Below are 21,787 nucleotides of genomic sequence, written 5' to 3' on the forward strand. Positions count from 1 at the left end.
AAAACAATCCTTGTTCGTACATTGTAATCGACTGCATTCCTTTCACAGTAAAATGCATTTAATATCAAAAGTAAAGGCACAAAAACAGTGGAAAATTCGCAACAAAACGCTTGGTAAAAACAACCTAAAATTCGCACTAACCATACAACTGTTTTGCTACATGACAACCACTGCAACATGAGATTGGCATAGAGTATTCCCCTTCGAGCACCATTATTATTGTTGTTGAGTATGAAGGGCTTTTGAATGACTGACATTAGACCAATATTTAACTATTCAAACTTTAGTGTGTATAAACTTTGAATTGAAAACAAAATACAGTTTTGGAAATGATTTAATGCAATGGTAATAACGCCACAGACAGTTCAACCAATGTACCAAACTGAGATTGATACAAAACTACAAAATTTGCACACTTGTATAGTTTAAACATCAAGCACAATATAGCAGAAATTTGAAATAGCAGCACATAAAATTGCTACAGTTTTTAAAATGTCATACAAATCATTACAATGTTAAATGATGCTAAAAGTTAGGAATTGGTGAAATGTTCAATAAGTTGATTACAATAAGCTTGTGTTCGGTGTTTATGCTTTACTTTCTCAATTTCTCTGCACAGGATTGTTGGAGACAGGACACCACCAACTTTTAGTACATCTAAAAACAAATTAATTGTCATAGAAATGTGTTTCTAAATATCCAACAACTCACAAAAATAGTCTATATTTGAACAAGTTCTATTTTGTCACTGTTCAAGCTGTAAGACCTCAAACCTCTGAAAAATAAACGTGTTTAAAATTGGCATAATATTTTATAGGTAAAGAATAGGTTCCAAAATATTATTTTGTGTTGGTATTTTAAAGACACATACTGATACACACTAACTGATTTTAAAGACACATACATTACATGCCAGCCTTTATCAGACATGGGATCTTGCCAAGTTTACCTTGCACAGCAATTTGTATGTTAGTTTCTGGGTCATCCATATGAACTAGCAATCCACCATACATTGCTTCTAAATGTGCCTTGTAAAGTTGCTCATCATAACCAGGTTTAAAACTCTAAAAAGGCCAAGTAAATATTGAAATACAGTTTTAGGTGTGGATTTATTGTCAAGTTGTTAGAAATTAGGAACAGATAAAGTATTCAACTAAAAGGCAAACATAGCGTTTAGTTGATTACAAACTCATTTAATGGGCCCATATTGCTCTTTTCAAGTAATATTTATCCCAGTAACTTTTACACAAAAACCTCAACTTAAATTCCAAACAAATGCAAGTAATGTAGCAAAACGGGCGACTTGCAAGGCAAAAATGCAATCACATATAATTTGAACATCTAGTGTTTGTAATAGTGATGCACCGAAGTTTCGGTTGGCCGAAACATTTCGGCCAAATATGCTGTTTTCCAATGTATCGGTTTCGGCCCGAACTTTTTTGAAAATTCGGCCGAAACCGAACTTTTTGATAGCATGGAAATAACACCTAAATTTTATTTTCACCCATACGAAACATCTTAAATTAACTATTTGTGGTATCTATAAAATACAAGCCATGTTGTCTGCAAAATATTACAAGTTTAGTAAAGCTTCCGCAATGTGAAAGTGATTTTGGTTTGTCATAATTGAGTTTACTTCCATCAACAACACAAGGTTCAGTTGAAAACGTCCATAAGAAAGGGGATTTTAGGTTCAGCCTGATTCGGCCAAAATTGTTTGGGCTCCCGGCCAAATATTCGGTTTCCCCCCGAACCTTTTTAGGCGGGTTCGGTGCATCACTAGTTTGCAACAATATTTTGAGCAAAAATAAGCAATAATTATAGGCCAATTCATAACCACTTCAGCTCATAATAGCGTATTTGTCAATTACTTGCACATTGTAATACTATTGTAAATAAGTTTGTCAAAGCCCATCCCAGGAACAATTGATATAAAATTCAAGGTTTCATACTTTGAAGAATTGTCCCCATGTTTTAGTGATAGTGACACGAATCTCATCACTTGAATCATCCATCCTTTTCAACAACTCCATGTAAAGTTTGTGAAGCACTTCATCAAGACCAAGATCTTGTTCACAAATGTAAAGAAGCCTGAAAGATGTGCAACAGCATTGGAATCTTAACCAGTGCCTTTTATAAAATTTTCATGACTGTCAGGTTCAAACTACTCAGATCAACAGTACTCGCAAAAGATGTTTTTGTTCATAATCTATAAAACTAATACAAGCACTACATATTCAACTTTGCAATAAATATTTTGTTTTCATCCTTTCCACAAACAACTTTATGTTTGCTTTTATTTTGAATCTTTAACTGAACACATTTTGTGGAGAAATGTTTTTTTGTTATCACACAAAAAACAAACAAAAAAACGTTTTTTGTATTATAAGATTGACTTTGTTTGCTTGACCAAAGTGGCATTAACTTGGTTCAGCAGATCCCATTTTCAGCAGATCCCATTTTTCAGCAATATTATTAACACAGGGGACACTAACATTTTATTGTTAACTTATCCTCCAAACTTAACATGATGTGTATTTAACAGCAAATATTTGTTGCTAACTATACTGTTATTAATTTTGTTCCCTCCAAATAGAACACACCACTTGTAACGAACCTTGTTATAACTTTTGCTGTAGTGAGTCGAGTGGTTTTGACATCATCATCCAAACATGAACATATCTGTGGCAAAATTGAAGGTAACACAGAACAAGCTGTTGCTTTGATGACCAGTCCACTACGCAGCAATGACCAGAATGTTGCCATGGCAATAGTTCGGACTGCTGCAGTAGTTCGACCAGCCTTCCAAACTAGGTTGGGAACAATCATATCACGAATCATTCCTTCAACAAATTCAGGGGAAAATTTCCTAAAGCAGAAATTGACACATTTAGATGTGACTAGTAGCAAAAAGAACAGGTTTTTAAGAATGCCATATAACAACACATAATGTTTTCACAACAAGTTTTTAAATGAAAAAATAGTCTGCTTTCAATAGCATCCTTGCTTACAACAAAACAAGTCACTGTCAAAATCATTTAAGTTACAGCATTTTTACTTACTGAGTTGAATCAAAGGTTTTGTCAGCATTTAATAAAAGCTTTGTTAACAGTTTGAAAAATGAGAGTTTTAATTCTGGATCCTTCTCAGGTTGTAAATTTGCTTTCAACATTGGTATAATTTCATTTAGCACCTCTCCAACCACTGAACCTGCAACAAACAATAACCCATATTTCATTCTTACTACGTATGTTTTTTGAGGAAATGTAAGCTGTATTTTTTTGAATTATGATATTCACAACAAGCATTGCATTATTCAAAAGCTACTGTTGCCAAGGACAACTCTTTGTATGGACAATTGGAAACAAAATCTGCCCTGTGCTGACCATTGCAGATAAAAATGCATGCAAACCCTGCACAGATGAAAATAGAACAAATACACAAAATTTATAAAACTTTTTTAAGCCAACCTTTTCTGACCAACATTTTTGCATAAATCAAATATCTTTGTTTTTCTATCAAACCTGCTCGTGATAAAAGAGCATCAAAAACACGCTGCTCTACAGAATAAGTATTCCATGATTCATAAGAACCCTGCATAGAATCAAGGACTTGCTTGGTGTGACAAGCATACAGTTCTTCTTCACTGATTTTTAAAGTGGTTGAAAGTTTTCCAAGTAATTCATCACACTAGAAATAGATTGGTTGTTGACCAAAAAATTATTGTTATTTTTCAATGAACATCGCTATTTAAAAATGCATAATTTGTAGGCTTGTCAAAGATTAGTTAACTGGCATATTTTACAACTTTAGAAAAAAATTTCATACATAAAAGAAAGTTTCATACAACTTTTCAAAAAAATGCAAAATTAATAAAACAGTTTACCACAAAATACACTACTTTTCAGTATTTCTTTCCTTACCATATAATTTATATTTTGGATTTTAGAAGCAAACAATTTCTGCTTACCTTTATAAATACAGGTTCTTCATTTGCCAGAGCCATCACAGTGATAATGACAGTAAATAATTGCAAACTGAACAACTCCGCTCTTTCAATGCAGGTTGTCAATATTGCCTCCACACAGTCAAGCAAAGAGTGATGAATGCCACTCTAAAAAGCAAAAAGTTCAATGATTTTAAAATTTATAATACTAGCTACAATTTCTTGCTGGCCTCGATTCATAACAAGGAAAAATACCACATGGAAATGTAAGCAAAGCAAGGTACAATAGGTGGAAAAGACTCTTAAAGTCAGTGAAAGGCTGTTTTCATTTAAAATACATTTGACAAACCTTTTCAGATGCTTGACAAACATCAGGACTACTTAAAATATGAACAATATCAGGTAGTTTGTCGCCCAAAACATCATTGCTACATCCACGAACTGTGGCTCCAAGAATCTGCAATTGGATTATTAGGTCTGTAACTGCAATTGTTTTTGTTCACAAAATAGTTCTCATATTTTTTTAATTATAGGTTTGTTTTTAAATCTGCAAGTTAAGTTGTTTGATAGCAGACGACGAATTAACTCACTTGTAATGGGGGAGCTGAACCCAAATGCAGTTGGACATTTTGTAGAAGAAGTTTGCAAAATATTTCTGGTTTCACAAATGCTCCAATCAAGTTGCAACATCTTAATGCCTAAAAATATGTTTTGTAACTTCTTGCAACAATCAATGTTCTTAAACATAAAAATAAAAACAAATTTTAAAATTTGGATTTAAAAAAATACACATAATTTTATTAGTGAGATCATGTCTAGGTACTACATGATTTTTCATGTTCTTTTGTAAAATCAATATGAATTTAAAACTTTACCAATAATCCACAACTAAGAAACCAAGCAATAGGGAGTAAAAAAAGAAAAAAAACTCACACTTTTGACAACTACCACTTGTTCATCTGCACATGCTTTCATAAGTGCTTGCACCAATGGCTGCATGTGCTGAGTAGTGTAGTCCTCAGCGTGAAGTAATAACTCATAAAGAAGTTGGGAGGTGGCAACTCTTGTCTCAGATACCCAATCACTTAAATCATTGATTATAGCAGGCATGAGCTTACTGAGGTTTCGCTGTACAAGCTCACGACAACCCAGCCAAGGTCGTTCCTCTGTTGAAAAATCAATAATAACAAAAGGATTATGTTATATCCATAAGATTAAAAGAGAACACTGGATTATTTATCTCCTTCTGAAAGACTTAGATGAAACAGTACTGCAGAGTTATTACCCATACCCAGTTTAACATTTACTTTATGAAATATAGAAAATGCAAATGATGCATATGAGGAAAAATAACCAATGTATTTTAACTTAATAATTACTTTTGAAGATAAAAGGTATATAGCTGTGACATTTTTCATTCTATAGGCATTTTTTGTCTGCTTAGTAACAAAGAAACTTAGCATCATACCATTTTGAGGATAAAGAACTGGCAATGGTTGGCTAAAATCTAGTTTATCCTTCAAATCTTGTTCATTTTCTTGTTGATACAAAAGTCCAGCTTCATTCCATAGTCTTCTTGCTTCTTTTCTGATAATGACATAAAAATTATAATCCACCCAAATGAACCGGAATATCAACTTAATGTTGACTTCCACATATTTTGTAAAATCTTTAATTGTGATCTTCTGTAAAGATACATTTTTGTTTCTAATGTGAATGTAGAAAATAGAGAGACAACCAGTTCAAATTTGCATACCTTATATCAGGCATCTCATCATTGAAACTTGTCAATATAAGTGGAATAAATTTGTAGAAAAATGAGTATCGATCTGGTAGTTCCAAAAGCCATCGTCCAATCATGCGAGTTACACACATTCGAACCTAAAACATAATTAATATATAGTGTTGCTAATTTGTAAAGAAAATCTATTTAAGCACAAGCATATTGTTAGAAAAACAATGATATCCACTATATCCATGCAAAAAATCCTTTACAACCACTATAAAACAAGAAAACAAAAAGAGGCACTTACCTGAGCAGATGGATCAAAAAACCTTTGGGCCACGTGGGCAATAACATCATCCACACTTTTACCATTTCCAAATTGTATCACATCTGCAGTTGCCTCAATGACGGCTATTCTAACCTGGACACGAAATAAATATAAATTATATTGCCTAAATTTGCAAGGTGATTTTGTTTACAAGCTTGAGATATTTCAGTATTTTAATTAAATTTAAGAACTGTGGCTTTGATGCCACATACAGCACCACTATATTTCTAGATTATGGTACTAAAGGTATGCATACCAGGCCAAGTGCTTTACCATAAACAGTGCAAAGCAATGGCAAAAGTAACCTGATCACCAAAAACAAGCTTAGTTAAAAAAGCACAGATGTAAACAGTGGTTAAAACAGATAGAATATGATTATACTTTCATAGGCTGGGTCTGTTTTTTTAAATCTGTAGGACTCTTCTTCCAAAAATATGCATACACTGTGACTTAAAATCAGCTTCACAAAACCAGCGTTTAATTTCTTCCTTTACCTTGGAGTGCTGATGGGTGATGGTAAGCATCAATGGATTAATCAGCGACTCTGACTGCATGTGAAAATACTCTGGGATGGTGCGTGCAACTTTTGCAGCAATTTTACAACTGCACTTCCGAACCTCAGCAAATGGGTCAACAATAGTGCGTTGAAGTATCTGTATAAGTTCATCCAAAAATCCAGCAATCCTTTTCCCACTTAGTTCAACGCAAGGAAGTAAAACCGATTCTAAGACGCTAAGTCTTAGTTCCTCGGATGTTTCTACAATTTCTTGTTGTCCTAACCTCTGAACTAAGGTAGGAATAATATATTGGAGTGTCTCTTCAGGTGATGGTATTATGGAAATGAAATCAGCAATAAATGTAACTGCTAATTCTCTGTTAATTTCTGAAGAATCAGCTAAACACTTCAAAGTTGGTTTAAGAAAAGTGCTTGCCAAGTCTTGAAGAAGAGTAGCCCCAAGCTGTTTTCCTATTGTCTCTTTTCGAAGATCGATTAAACCACGTTTTCGGGTGATTTTTGAATCATCGCCGAGACAGTTGACATGGCGCTGAATTTGCTTTCGACATGCATCAGTCGTGTTGCTATGACCATTGGTAATTACAGAATCACCAGACATTTTGCTAAAGGTCTGAAACGGGCAAAAGGCAGTAATAAAAATGTAGGACAAAAACAATTTTGCTGAATATGACATAAAAATTGCACTGTAACCATCAAAGAACACAATTTTTTAGTAAGTCCTAAACAAATAAAAACAGCATAGTTTAAACAAAACCAAAAAACTTGTGTTACATTACACCGACACTTTGATATGCATTTTGGAAAATTCAAAACCATTGTGAAGATTAACAGATTTTTTTAAAAGCTGTTGTGGTCAAAAAACTGATAAGGGTGAACTTGATGCATGTTGTTCAAAATTTAGCTTCATCAAATGCCCTTCTGGCTTTCTTTAATTCCTCATTCATTGTCAGCAAGTCTTTAACACGAGAATATTTTTGTGGGTCTTTCTGAATCAAATAAACAATGTCTTCTACTTGAACTCTCCCGGTCCGACCCACTTGGGATGCTTTGTGGGTTAAATCAGTAATAAATTCAATTACAAGTTCTTCTAAGAGTTCCACTGATTCCGTGTAAGGATTTTGATCGTCACCAAATCCATACATCATGCATTTTATCTCTTTGCCAAACAGTTTCTTCTTCTTATCATCACTGGATGTTCCTGATCTTGATGGTGTCCCTTCGCCGGATGCAGTTCCTGAGTCATCAGCCATTGTTAACAAAACAGTTTTAATGTTAAAACTCTAATTGTTCTAAAAAAATATCACATATATTAGAGTGTCTTGATGACAATAAAGTTTACAGAAATTTGCATCAGATAAACTTTCACAGTTGTACGATTTTTTAGAAATTTGGTCAAAGTGGTCAAGACAATAAACAACAAATTTAAAAATATGTGCGTGGCATCAGTACAAAAACCCTGATAATAAAAAGTCACAATACATGATACAAAACTAATTGGATATAGTTTGTGCGAATAATAATTTTAAAATGTACAATTAAAGATTAGTAATAATTATGTGAAGTAAAATGTCTTCAACAAAAATAATACATTTAAAAAGTTAAAAATGCAACATACTCTATTTAGCATCCCACGTTGTAAGTTGACTCTGCAAAAGTTAAGTACTAAAAAGCTTACATTTACATGTATGGTATATAAGCATATTCACATATATGCACTAAGTACACTATACAAAAATTAGATAGTTTAAATTACACTCTACATTTGTGAAACAATGAACTAATGGTCAACAAAAGCTACCATTGCTTTAGAAACTATAAAACTCCTCATTGTTGCTATCCTAAGCCCACAGTTTCTACTTCTGCCAAAAGTCCTTTCTTTGCCGAGATTTTTCCAAAAGCTCCACAGCAGATGCACTGGATCTTGATGATGCAAGTGATACCTGATCAAAAGCAATAGGCCGCGTGTTTTGCCCAAAATGCTGGAATTCTCGGTTTCTTAGTGAGCCTTGAATTGGGGCTCTTGGAGACCTTTGCATGCGTCTCGGCAGAGGAGCTTTCTTACTGGGAGTGGGCTTTGGCATTTCATCTCTAGATTTCTTTACAATCTCACACTTTGTCTCTTCTACTTTTAATTCAGTAGGTGACTTTTGGATGTTACTTGGCTTTTTAGGCTTCTTTTCAGTTTGAGTTCCGAAATTTGTGATTTTGTTTTTACCATCATTTTCAAACTTTCCCGCTTTCTCAGACTTAACATGCGATTGTAAGCTATTTCTCATCACTGGTTGTGGAAAGGTTTTAGCCCTTGGAGATACTGGTGGGGATGACAACAGAGCACCACCAGCACTAGGTGTTGTTAAGTCATGATGAGTACGCAATGCTCCACCAATCTGTTTCAGTTGCGGAGTTGGCAACCTTCCTTCAAATGGGCCTTCTTCATTATCATCTTCTGCAATAAGCGTATCATCATGTGCTGTGGATACATTTGACACTGTTTCACTTCCTTCACCCCAGGCTAGTTTACGAGCGACAGGTTTATCACCAATACTTGTTTCTTCATTAGCACTTAGGGTAGCCAATGAGTCTTGCTCCATGCTTATGACACTTTCTACTGACTCATGGTCAATATCAGATCCAGCAATGCTTTCTGTGCTTTTTATCTCCTGATCCTCCAAAAACTCTGTGTCTGTAACAGAGCGACTTCCATGGGAGGAAAGGTCCCAGTATTTATTCTTTGGTGATAACAGTTGTATAGCATGTGTTTTGTCAAAGTTACATGCATCCCGATTCAGCTTATTATGATTTGCATCATCCCATACTTTTTCCAGGCACTCTACTGGGAAAGTTTTACCTGGAAACTGTACAGCATACTCAGACACAACTTTTTTGGGAGACCGGTGTACTTGTAGCGGAGATGTTGGCAAATTTTTGACCTTTAATCTAAGTGAAGGAGATGGTGGTGATGAATATGCAGGCAACGATTTAGATAGAGGTGACATATTTTGAAATTTAGATTCATACTCAGACTTCATTGGCATTCTTGGACTTTTATGAGGTGGAATGGCATGAGATGAGTTGTGCACAACATCCAATGCTGATATCAATGGTGAGCTTGGTACAAACCTGGATGGTTTTTGATACATTTGCTGATATTCTGATTGGTGTGCTGACAAATACCGAGCTTTTCGTGGTCTGTATTTCAGTGGAATTTTTTTGGATGGACTTTCAGGTTTGGGTGGTGGTTTCTTTTTGTTGACAACTGAAATTTTTGTTTGCTTATGTTCGGTTTGAATCTTTCTGTTTTTAAGCTTCTGTAAACTTTCAGTTTGTGTCGAAATTTCCAACACTTTAGCATCATCCAGTTTTTTTTCATGTTCCTTTTTACTCCTCCTTTCCTTTGTTACAGCATTCCTCTGTTTTTCCACATTTTCCTTTTTATAATCCAAATCACTTTTTTTCACTTTCTTACTTGAGGTTTTTACATCTTTTGCTTTCCTTGGAGGACTTTTCTTCATTACGACATATGTCTTATCCTTTACATTATGTCCAACATCAGCCTTTATTTCCTCAACACATGGAATCATATCATGGTCCTCCCACCACATAAGGCTAGGTGCTTCAGGTTTTCGATGTGGAACTTGCCGCTTTCTTGCAAATGTGGGTTCAAGTAACAAATTCATTTGGTCTGACCTTAAGCCAGCTTCTGGAGCTATTTGCTCATCAGTGGGCTCAAACTTGGCTGAGCGAAAAGATGGGGACCATTTAAATGAGTTTGAATACTCACTTACACCTTTGAACCTGACAGGCATCACTTTAAGCTACTTGTACAGTTCTGTTTGCTTTAAAACACAAACAAGATTTAAGATGATAATAAGTTAAAAACTTAAAATCGACTACAGACATGAGAGTATGAGACAGATAACAACATGGCCTGTCACTGTCACCTGTTAAATGTTATCAGATAATTTAGCAATAATTACAAAAAGTATTAAGGTCATAGATATTTTAGGTGAATAATTTCTGCAAATAGTAACATGTGCCATGTGGCTTTGCAACAATGACCTTTTAAAGACTTTCTGGCGTATCAGCCGAAAGAGGCTATTTTTGCAAACAGATATTAAATTTTTTCACTATTTTACAAGTTAACACAATAAAGTCATTTTTACATCTTTAGGTATTTGTGTTTTAGTTCTGCAAAGCTACAACTGTATTTAAAATCGAACTTCCATTAAAATTTGTTTGCAACCGCCTGTATTGTAAATCTACTTTGCTCTGCTTGGATTCACACCGTATCAACCGAAAACAACTAAATGTAGCGGTTTTTATTATTTTTTAATTTTAATTTTTAAGCGAAAATTTCTCGTCAAATTATTTTTCTTAATAAAGTCACGAAACGCAACATTACGCTGAACAACCTATGCGCTGGCGCGCGAGCGTGTGTGTGGATCTAGCCTAAGACTGAATGTGTTTTTCAGAAAAAGGAAAATTGATTGCAAGATCTTAGCTAGTTATGTAAACTTCTGCATAACAATGATTCAAATCTGACATTACAGACAAGACAAAAACATTATCATTGTGCGCGAACAATTGCATTTTTGTTAGTTGGCATGCAATAAAGCCTATGGAGTCGGTCGATTCTCAATTTCACTTTGATTTAAACATATTTAGTTCTACAAACTGACGCTAAATTAGAATATAGAATTACTTCCAGCTTTTTGCGGTCCCCGCAAAATTGCCTCACAGAGCCCTAAAGGGCCGCGGACCCCAGTTTGGGTTAACCTTTTTGCGATCCAATTACTTCTATTGCGGAATAAATTTAGAATATTCGGAAGTCACACGGACAGTGACACTAGAAAACGTTAGATACGATACTTTGATCCTTGTTAATGAACTTTCTGCGTTGACTTCTGTTTAGTCAAGTTTATTAGGCTAAGCTTACTACTCTCACTAACCTTAAAACAATGAGCACATACAGTGTTTTTTTAAGGTGCTTTGGGGGACCGAAACGGTCCCCCAAATTTCTCCAGCGGTTTCCCAAAATTTGCCAGTAGCCTAATAAAATATGGCTATTTTTTGGTATTTAAATGAAACACTTGCGGTCTCTTAAAACTACTTAGCGGTCACCCAAACCAAACCTTAAAAAAACCCTGAGCACATATATCACAGGTCGCCAACCTTTGCCACCCTAAAAAATATTCGGACCAATTTCAAATTGTCACAGAAAAAAAAACTGGGAGCAGCCCTTTTAAAGACCTTTTGAAATTTGAAATAAAATGCCACTGTAAAAACGTTTTTATATCTCACGACATTCGACTTTTTGTTGTTAGTTAATTCCTTGCAGATTAGGTACACAGTTAAGGCCAATGAAACTTCCCACGTAGCATCGAACGCTGTGTTTTCTTGAGACGCGGATTTTTAATGTCTGTATTTAACGGGTATTATTAGACAACTAGTAACAAACAGGTATTGTTCACGTTTCATCATAGAGCACCAGACATGGGGTCGAATACACGCGTCCTGTATTCGAATACTTTACGAATACTTGCATAACTGTATTCGAATTCATGAATACTTTGGAAATTTTTGAGTGACAGCAATTCGAATGGTATTCGAATAAAACGAGTCAAGTATTTGTATTCATCAATTGTTGACCAAACTACAATGACAAGTAATTCGAATACTATTCGAATAAACCAAGGCATGTATTCGTATTCATGAATTCTACCCACTTTTTAAAGTTCGGCAATTCGAATTGTATTCGAATAATGCGAGTCAAATATTCGTATTCACGAATTGTTTCGAAATGTTAAGGTGGCAGCAATTCGAATTGTATTCGAATAAAACGTGTCAAGTATTAGTATTCATGAATAGTTGACCAAAAAACAACAACGTGTAATTCGAATACTATTCGGATAAACCCCAAGCACGTATTCGTATTCATGAATACTTCGTCCTTTGTGAGATGTAGCAGTTCGAATTGCATTCGAATCAATAGTTCTAATTATTTGTATTCACGAATTGTTCAGTTGTTGTAAGAAGCAAACAATTCGAATAGCATTCGAATGCACCGATTCGGATATCTGTAGTTGCGGAAAATAAAAGAAATAAAAGCGCCCCGAAACTTAAAAGGTATTCGATCAAAATGTAACATGAGTTTATGAATTGCAAATTTATTGGTAAAAATGTAAACCAACGAGCTTTTTGTTGTCACATTAGCTTGACCGATTTAAGTCTCCGTTATATAAATTTCCCAAAATTTACATGAGATGTTTGTTTCATGAGCACGCTACACCTGTCATGTGCTGAGAACAACCCAATGTTGCAAGCTTTGTAACACAATTCCATTTATGTAACGTCACAATTAAACTTCTATGTGTCATTGTTTCGTCACATTAACAAAAACTTGTCAAAAACAGGTCATATTCACTGCCAATTTGAATTGTATTCGAATCTATTTGGCAAAAATATGTAGCAAAATATTCTCGACTACCCCTAGTCTGGAGGTAATCGACAATTCGAATTGTATTCGTAAAAATGTAGTCATGTATTCGAATTTACGTATCTTACGTTGCCAAAGGCTGACAACAATTCGAACTGTATTCGTAAAAATGTAGTCATGTATTCGATTTTGCAAATTGTTACGTAACCACAGGCTGACAACAATTCGAATTGTATTCGTAAAAATGTAGTCATGTATTCGATTTTACGATTTGTTACCTTGTCAAAGGCCGACAACAATTCGAATTGTATTCGTAAAAAATATCGTGTATTCGAATTTGCAAATTCTTAGGTTGGCAAAAACCTACAACAATTCTAATTGTATTCGAATAAATTTACCCAAGCTTTTGTATTCAAGAATTGTTGGTTCAAAAGATAACTTTAACTATTCGAATTGTATTTATGCACCATCGAACGAAAGCCAAAATCATTCGAATACAGCATGAAGGTGGCAAAACCTGTATTCGAATGCATTCGAATACGAATGACGAATACGAATTGCCCCATGTCTGTAGAGCACTAATACTAGGGCTCTATGGTTTCATGGTATAGACGCGGTTGCAGCTAACTACTAGAAATTTTCTCCGTTGGTACATTAATTTCATAGTATATCTATATTTTTTTCTTAAATTCCTGACTTTTAAGTACATTTTAACATTTCTCCCTGACGCAGATTTAAACACTAAATTCCCTGACATGTCAGGGAAAATCCTGACGCATGGCAACCCTAACTTATAAGGCGTGACAAAAATAACAGTTCACGGTCGAAATTGTTTTGATGTTTGATCGCCAGGTAGATGATGGGTAGAATAAAATTGAAACGAATGAAAGTTGAAACCGGTTTAAAAACCGCAAACCGGTTCGGACCGGATAATTTAACCAAACTTTTGTCGCGCTTTATGACGTCCCAACGTTGCGCAGCTATTTCCGGCTTGGTGAATATTTTAGCGCAATTGTGCTGCTACGATTTGTATCACCGACGAAATAAACTCAACTCAACTCAACTCAAACCGCCACAAAACCGAACCCGAAAATATACATTTTTGAAAACCGAACCCGAACCCCTAAAATCAAAGCAAACTGAACCCTGAATCCATATGACAAGCGGTTCGATTCCCTGTTTTAAAGTAATTATTTGTTTTGGGCCCAAACTGTCATCAATGTTTATGTGATAAAGATACGTTTTTATACGATTTTGGCTTGTAGGCTACTTAATTGCACGTTTCTCACTAAGATTACGTCCACACTACACATAAGTGTTAACGCCACAACAAAATATCTGTACTGGTTAGCATAACAAATTTAATTTACGCCGTAATCAGACATCAGACCTAATTTTTCAAGCGAGTTAAATAGTCTTCTACGTTTATTGCGTGAAAATCATGCTTAACCAACATAGACAACATGCATAGTCAATGTGCTGACGCTGTAGCGTTTTAATACATTATTAATTCAGTTAAAACAAAAATAGTCTATGATCGGGAGAGTTTACTTGAAAGCTTGTTTTGGTAAAGGTCGCTTACAGTCAGAACTCGTTTTCTTTCCGGGTTTCGAACCTAGAACCCTGCTATGCACGAATTTTGTTCAGAAGGCACTGACATAGGCTAAGTACCAAACACACCACTTTCCTCTTGTAGTTTGTAGTTAATGGTTTGGTTATACATAAAACTTACTAAGTGGGCCCAAATCAACACACAAGAAAGAGATATTGGAATTACGGCCATGACAGACAGGCGTGTCCCATTGACAAGTGTTTAGGTTTGGCTTCAAATCAGATCCGAAGTGTAAATACGGTACTAATTCGTGCCCAAATTTACACTCTGTTACATTTGCGTGGCAATTTCACTTTCCTTAGCAAATTTTGAGACGTACAAGGCTCCAAAAGTCTTCTGGAGAGTGCTCTATGTAGACTTGTTGTTTACGCCTGACTAGTGGTTTAGCGTCAACGCGGACGCTTTTAGTTTTCCGCTAGGTGCCGCCAATTTGTAAAAAAAATCTTTTGCGATGTTTTGTTGGAAACCAGCACTAGTCCAATCTATGCACAAACAACAGGATTACAGCTCTGAAATATGTAATAATAATTTTCCAGAATAAAGGAACATATTGAAAAGTTTTGTTATCATTTTCCACAACATGCTTGCTGTACATTGGAGATGTGGATGTCATCCATCTTACACCTCTGCACGCACAGTATCCATAGGCCGATGAACAATGCACATGAAACACAAAGAATTTAACTAGTCTATCGCCATGTTTTGGTTGTTAAATTTGAAAAACACCTATAGCGTTTTTATATAGGTATTTACGTATCTATTTATTGAGAACTACTGTACATTTTGTGTTCATTTTTTTTGCGAAATGTCGAAAATGCTTTTGAATTCGGTTTAGCTCCAAATAAAGCATCGAATGATTGATGAGCGAATAATTTTAATTAGAACCCTAATAGTGTATATTGCAGAAATGTTGATGTTGCAGCAGCAGATTATAACTTGCAAAATGCATTGCTGCAACAAGAACAGCAGCTGTTCTGTAGCATTGTAAGTAAAAACACCCAAAGCAATAACAGGAGGTAATATAGCTGTGAGCAACAACATTTGCTACACGTTTTTGAAAAAAAGTGACTCCACTCACTGAGTCATTTTAGTTGCAGCAAAATTTTCGAAAAACAGGAAAACCTTTTTGAGCACGATTTGGCGTTTTAACAGGATTTTTTATCTTCCGTTGAAAGGATATATTAGCTTTGAGTAACAGCATAGAATGTACAGTATGGCGGGAGTTAACGCATAAAACGCTCCGTTCATTGAGTCAGTCGAGACATATTTTTCCTGAAGAACAGGAAACTTGCTAATACACGTGCTATCGGGCGTCGGGGTCTGGGCTTCTTTTGACTGGATATTATCGTGTCGTTGTATATGCTTTGAATCATGATGAGGTCGTGCTTGTAGTTTCTTGCAACCTTCCATTGCTTATCTGCAAGCTTTCGTTTTGCGGCAATTTAAACTGAAAGGTACTGCTCCGTTATAATCCAACAAGCAAAATAGAATCAACGGCTTCCCAAATTCAGTACACCTAATGAAATATGTTCTAACAAAATGCATGAGGACCAGACGGAAATAAACTTTCAAAGCGACATTGATAATTAAGATTTGTTTTATAACTTATGTCAATGCTGTTAGCGATGCATTATGAGGACATAAATAACGATTTTTCTGTTATAGTTGCCTACTGAACAATTTACCACATAACAGCACTTTCTTTGGCTGATCTGGGGTTGTTTTGTTCGCATAATACAACTTCGGACCTTGCTCATGTTTACGCGCCCCATAATACTCAACTAAAAAGAAAACACAGCAGCCCAAGAATCAACAGGAAATCATCAATGTTTTGTTTATCTGTGTGTTACGCGCGGAAAAATATTTTTGTGTTTATTAACTTGAATGAAACAACATCAAAAATATTTTTGTACAATATGGTTGGAAAGAGCCAAGTTTTGTCGATTGAGTAATTTCACAGCATGTAGATAATCTTTCGAAAAACAGGAAAATCTATAAGAGCACGATTTCGTGGTTAGACGCTTACATAATAGGATGTAATTGAGTAACATCATTAAAAACAGTATGGCGGTGTTACCACAAAGAGCAAGCTCTGTTTATCAAGTGGTTTACTCCGTTGATCAGGATTTTTGGAGTCAACGTTATTGTAGACTGAAAAGCAATTTATTTTAGGGCAAAAAACGAGTCCGAAAGACGACACAATCAATTTTAACCTGTTCAAAACTACAACAATTAAGCGTTTACTCTGCTTGTCAGGGGCGCAAATCCATTGCAAATACAAGAAAGGCTTATTGACCTTATTGAAATATTTTTGTTGATGACACAACAACATTTAAAAAAACAACAACATAATGACGGCATAATTGGCAAATAATAGTAGAAAATAGGGATAGTTTCTTGATTGCAAGCTCATGAAAACCAGTTGCACATTGCACGTGAAACGATCGGAAACAAATTATGTCACATTTGTTTTGTAACTTCATTTTCTAACCCTCGATAAATTCTATCATTGGTTTCAAACATTGGTTTGTTTGATTTTGGACGACCTCTCCGTTATTTTGTCCAACTCTATAGGTTGGAAAAACAAAAACAATTCTTCTAGCCTTATTGTCGTATAGGCTACAAATTTCTCTCTTAACCTACATGATTCTTTTCCAAACGTCTATTTAAATTGGGGGTCAACAAAATTCAAAACGGACCGAACAGTTTGATTAATGACGCGCGAGGGCCCAATGGCATACCAGCCCTAACGCAGCCTTTTACCAACTGGAACTCGGGAAGCAGTTTTGGCGGGACGAACAAGGGCTTATGTCATTCCACAATCTTATTTGTATTCAGATGGTACCCAGTGCCGGATTAAGGGTCTGCTGGCCTGTAGGCACATTTTATAAGTGTCCCGAAAATCAGGGTTGCCAACTGAAAAATTAGAATTATCGGTGTTGCCAAATCATTGTCACAAAGATCGTTGTTGCAACTTTGCGCGTTTTTGCGAGTGAAAAACGCGTTAACTAGTTTTCGGAGGTTAATCTTACAGAGTAGATCGCTTTCAATACACAAGATAATTATTTTGAAAACATGACTAAATTTCTAATGATTTTAAAGTGGCCTGGGTTTTTGACTGGCCTGTAGGCACGTGCCTACTTTGCGTGATGGTTAATCCGGCACTTATGGTACCGTTGTTTTATTGCAAAATTACGAAGAATGTTTTGTATAAGTGTCTCATCTAACAACTAATACTTCTTTATACCATTGTAAGTAACAATTTAAGCCAACGCATTTGAATCAAACCTATGCTTTGTACAACTTTTGGACAAGGTAAATTATTACTAAATTTCATTCTACAGGTTTGCGCAAGTTTTAACGCATTAGGTTACAAAATCTGCCATAAGTTTTGTCAAACAAAAACTACCTTCGCAGACCGGATAAAATTACGACGAGGGCCGGATAAAATAACTGCAAAAGCAGTTATATTACAGACACGATTTAACGAGAGTTTTATGTTAATTGTTACGGAAAACGTACATTGTCACTTGGGTACGCTACTGTGCCATAACCCTGCTGCTGGAGGCACAACATTTCAAGCATTGGTCCACAACCTTGTGGTAGCAACATATTTTATGATTATATTCGGGTTTCGGACCACGAAACAAAAGTTATTTCTCTTTAGAAATTTTTATGTTCACGGACTCTTTGAAACCGTCTTACATACCGCTAGGAGTTTGGGTGTTTGAACCTTTAGGTTGGAAACCACTGGTTTACAAAATGTTGGCTCATGGAACCGAAAAGCACCAAGTTTAGTGGGACACCCTCTTCTTCCGGGATTGGCGTCTGCTGTGTTGCATGTATTTCACAAACTTTATTACTATGGTTGTTTATGTATTGCTTAAAAATGTCAAAGTTATGTTAAACCAGTGTTCTTTAGCGGGGACGATTGTGAAAACTTTCGCAGTTGGGGGCGATTTTACTTCCACGAAGGTGCGATTCCAAATATCCTGATAGTACAAAAATATAAGTTACAAAAGCTGCGAGACTTAACACTGGGCACAAGGGGCGCATTCGCTTAAACATGCTGCTATTTGAATAATTGTGTTTGCTGGCGATTGTTTGTGCTTTTTGTGATCTCGAGCCATAAGCGCAAGCAGAAAATTTTGCCTAAATGCGACTTCGCTAAAGAGGTTGAGAACCTGCGTTAAACGTAAACTCGTAAAGTAATCAGACATAATTAACTGTCGATAATTTTATACTATACCAACGCTTCAAAGTCATTTATTGCGGGGCCGGGCCGGTATGTTCTATAATAATTGACTGGTCAAGCGCCTTAAAAGAGTATGCCGTGGCTAACTTTGTTGTTAGTGTTTCTTCCACAAATTCGCTTCTACAATATTTGCATTGTCATACCACTGTACCAATGCGAGTTGGTTGTCCCTGCAATAACCGCTGAATAACTATAGTTGACTGCAAGATGATTTAGGTGGTAAAGTTTGATAACACGGTAATTTAGATGCAAAGCACAATCTGTACACAAATCCGCATTATGTCTTACAAGGTATACTGGTAGGTCGTCAAGTTTAGGCCAATAGATTTTTAAGATCAGTTACTTACGCTGCGCCTCCTAAAACAGGAAGCCGTTTAATCATGATGTTGTGATTGATGCTCTCTTGAAAACCATATGTTTTTGCAAACTCAAGAGGACCATAGAAATCATACAACATGCAAAAACGTTTTGCACGATGTCAGCGTTAGCCGGAGATAATGAACTTTGCCATGGCTCTTAAACAGATGTTTCGTGTTGCTTTATAAGAAGCGACAGCAATGCATGAAGTTATCATTTGCTTTGTAAAACCTCGCAAAGAAATAAGGTGAGTAACACTTTGTGGTTCTCGTGTGAAGTTTGTTTTTAAACGTTTCTTACTTTAAGATGAACAAGCTCCTGCTACTCACTCTTCTCTTGGGACTCGTCCTCCTTGCATCCGAGACCACTGAAGCATATGGTTATAAGCGACGCCGCTCGTGGGCTTGGAGAAGACGACACAGGCGACGTCGATATGGAGATGAAGGTTTGTAATGCATCTAGAAAAGATATCGAATTCAACAAGTTTTGATATCGGCTGCAGCAGCTCTTTCCAAAATTATGACACAAATTTCAAAAAACATGGCTTTTGTAATGATTTTTTAGACAAACAATTTACATCTATTTATTCAACTTAACAAAAATTCTCTACCTCGCCAAAGCGCTAAGATTTGACTTTTGTATATTTCCTTCATCAAGTTTTTTTGCACGTTTTGTAAATTGCATAAACGTATTTGTCTGTAGATTTTTCAAAATGGTGAATTTGTTTTCGTAATTTTTTAGAACCTGAGGAAATGTTTAACGATGACATGCCAGATGAAGATGAGGATACGATGGAAGACATGGAATAAAGGAGACGGTAAGTTTACTTAAATTATATTGATAGAACTTTATTATGTAAGTATATTCGCACTGTTATTACAATATTCATGAAACTTCGAAAATTGCTTTTTTGTGGGAACATATTTTTTCGTTTTTGCAGAAGTTTCCTGAAAGTCGACATAAACAAGAAGTTACAAGATTCTTGATCAAAAATGTGATCGACAATAAAATTGAAAAAAGTTATTATTTGTGACTTTATATTTTTTCGAGTCAATGAGTAACTTCCATCAGTTTAAGGCGAAAAAAAAATTCGATACCATACAAAAATCTGTTTAAGGTAAACCACTAAAACATATAGTAGAGGTATGCAAGCTTAGGGTACGTCGGGTGAATAAATCTTCAACATTTACAGGATTGTTTCGTGTTTTGTCCGTGCATCTAATATCAATATAACTGGCCTTAATCGTAATCCGTTACTGTCAGCTTGGCTGTCCAAATTTAGCTATGGGTTTCTAGATCAACCGCGTCATCACAGGCGAAATTTGTAAACATGTTCTCTGGCTATTGCCTCTCGCACAATTATTGCACGGAGACAGCGTTCATAATCAGAGAACATTAAACATCACACAGTTAAAGCAAATAATCAAGATCAAAAATTTCGCATAGTCACATCCACATCCTATATTAAAGTTCATAACATGATTTGGCAACACAATTGAATTAAATTGCTACACAAATTGAAATCCTCGCGAGCTGTTTGCTAGCAAGTCGAAAACGAGCTGGTTTGATGAACAACTAATGCAACATTTTTACAAACTATTATCGCAATCGCTACAGAAATGGCACGAAACTCTTGCAACAACTTGATTCATATCTACAAAAAACACATTCGTTGTAAAATGAAACTTGGGCAAAACTGCTATTTAAATTCAGTGTTGGGTTTCGGTCAGTTTGGTGGTTCTTAATTAAGTGCTATAAACATGCTGTAGGAAAAATTCTACCAGAACTTCTTATTCAGCTGTTTTCGTTTTTGCGCAACACAAGGGCAGCAGAACATAGCTTTAAACAAAAATTTCCAAATCGACACGAAAAATGGAGTAAAAAAGGTTTACGGCCATGACGTGGAAGCCTTAGGTTTGTCAGTAGTCAAATAAGCGAAAAAAATGACTTACTGAAAAGCAGAATTTTCTGTTGTGAGGCGAAAAATGGAACTTGATCTGAGTTGAGTTTATTTTGCTTGGTGAAAGAAAATCAAATTGCAATTTAAACAATCACCAATCATAAATTTTGTATAATTATGATTGTTGCAAAAAGAAAAAAAGAGGATAAACCTTTAGGCATATATTAAGCTTCACTAATTGCCAAATCCAGCTTAAGTACATTGTATTGTCGGCACAAAATACTGCCCTGAAAAACGCCCTGTGGTACTCTTTTTATTTCAACTTCGAATGCATAATTATATGCAAAGCCAAAACATAAGAACGCAATGGGACAAAATTCACCAACTAACAATTAAGTTATTCAATCAGGGTTTCCCAACCTGAGGTACGCGAAGGTTTTTCTGGTGGTACGCGAGAAGCTTCCGTTTTTGTTACAAAAATTCACAACTTTATATTTTGTTTATCTGTTTTGTTTACAAAAAAATGAGTTTAGATGCGCTGTTAGCAAATTTACACCGCGTATCGACCAATTCGTGGACAGTAAACAAAAGCAAAATCTCATTAAATTTAATTGTGGTGAGTCAGTGTTATTTTAGTAGGCCAATATTATTCTTCTGAATAAAATATGATTCGATCAAATTAGTTGTTCTGCCAGAAGTGGTACGCGTGG

General features: G+C 35.5%; 3 protein-coding genes and 1 long non-coding RNA gene across 5 annotated transcripts; 1 reads left to right on the forward strand and 3 right to left on the reverse strand.

Moving 5' to 3' along the window:
* Nucleotides 1-40: 40 nt before the first annotated feature.
* Nucleotides 41-7,190, reverse strand: LOC145231741 (dynein axonemal assembly factor 5-like). Of its 2 annotated transcripts, none has more exons than XM_080096359.1 (14): nt 6,495-7,190; nt 5,980-6,093; nt 5,703-5,827; nt 5,415-5,533; nt 4,880-5,112; nt 4,537-4,644; nt 4,296-4,403; nt 3,971-4,114; nt 3,525-3,690; nt 3,063-3,210; nt 2,618-2,869; nt 1,953-2,091; nt 950-1,064; nt 41-657 (listed from the first exon to the last, which is right to left on the reverse strand). In XM_080096359.1, the coding sequence occupies exons 1-14, from the start codon at nt 7,188-7,190 to the stop codon at nt 533-535; spliced, it is 2,592 nt and encodes an 863-aa protein (XP_079952485.1). In that variant the 3' UTR covers nt 41-532. The 2 variants fall into 2 exon arrangements, with proteins under 2 accessions (XP_079952485.1, XP_079952484.1); XM_080096358.1 differs by having other exon boundaries at nt 3,471-3,690.
* LOC145231783 (transcription initiation factor TFIID subunit 13-like) lies at nt 7,127-7,774 on the reverse strand. The gene has a single exon (XM_080096362.1). It carries the CDS (start codon nt 7,765-7,767, stop codon nt 7,408-7,410), a length of 360 nt encoding a protein of 119 aa, XP_079952488.1. The 5' UTR covers nt 7,768-7,774; the 3' UTR covers nt 7,127-7,407.
* A 27-nt stretch (nt 7,775-7,801) lies between these two features.
* On the reverse strand, nt 7,802-10,477 carry LOC145231767 (nuclear protein MDM1-like). Its single transcript, XM_080096360.1, has one exon. It carries the CDS (start codon nt 10,321-10,323, stop codon nt 8,371-8,373), a length of 1,953 nt encoding a protein of 650 aa, XP_079952486.1. The 5' UTR covers nt 10,324-10,477; the 3' UTR covers nt 7,802-8,370.
* A 9,006-nt stretch (nt 10,478-19,483) lies between these two features.
* Nucleotides 19,484-19,988, forward strand: LOC145209317 (uncharacterized). Its single transcript, XR_013855063.1, has 2 exons — nt 19,484-19,622; nt 19,919-19,988. It is a non-coding gene; the product is annotated as an uncharacterized LOC145209317 (long non-coding RNA).
* The last annotated feature ends 1,799 nt before the right edge of the window (nt 19,989-21,787 follow it).

Source organism: Phallusia mammillata, chromosome 1, assembly GCF_965637545.1.
Source record: "Phallusia mammillata chromosome 1, kaPhaMamm4.hap1.1, whole genome shotgun sequence".
In the NCBI taxonomy this organism is placed as follows: Eukaryota; Metazoa; Chordata; class Ascidiacea; order Phlebobranchia; family Ascidiidae; genus Phallusia; species Phallusia mammillata.

What these genes read in the sequence shown, in the direction of transcription:
- LOC145231741 (XM_080096358.1), bottom strand. Translation starts at nt 7,190, where the DNA reads ATGTCATATTCAGCAAAATTGTTTTTGTCCTACATTTTTATTACTGCC. An exon ending in AGTTCTTTATCCTCAAAATG is followed by an intron (nt 5,113 to 5,414) that starts GTATGATGCTAA and finishes ATTTTTCAACAG; the next exon opens with AGGAACGACCTTGGCTGGGT. An exon ending in CATACAAATTGCTGTGCAAG is followed by an intron (nt 658 to 949) that starts GTAAACTTGGCA and finishes ATTTGTTTTTAG; the next exon opens with ATGTACTAAAAGTTGGTGGT.
- LOC145231783 (XM_080096362.1), bottom strand. Translation starts at nt 7,767, where the DNA reads ATGGCTGATGACTCAGGAACTGCATCCGGCGAAGGGACACCATCAAGA.
- LOC145231767 (XM_080096360.1), bottom strand. Translation starts at nt 10,323, where the DNA reads ATGCCTGTCAGGTTCAAAGGTGTAAGTGAGTATTCAAACTCATTTAAA.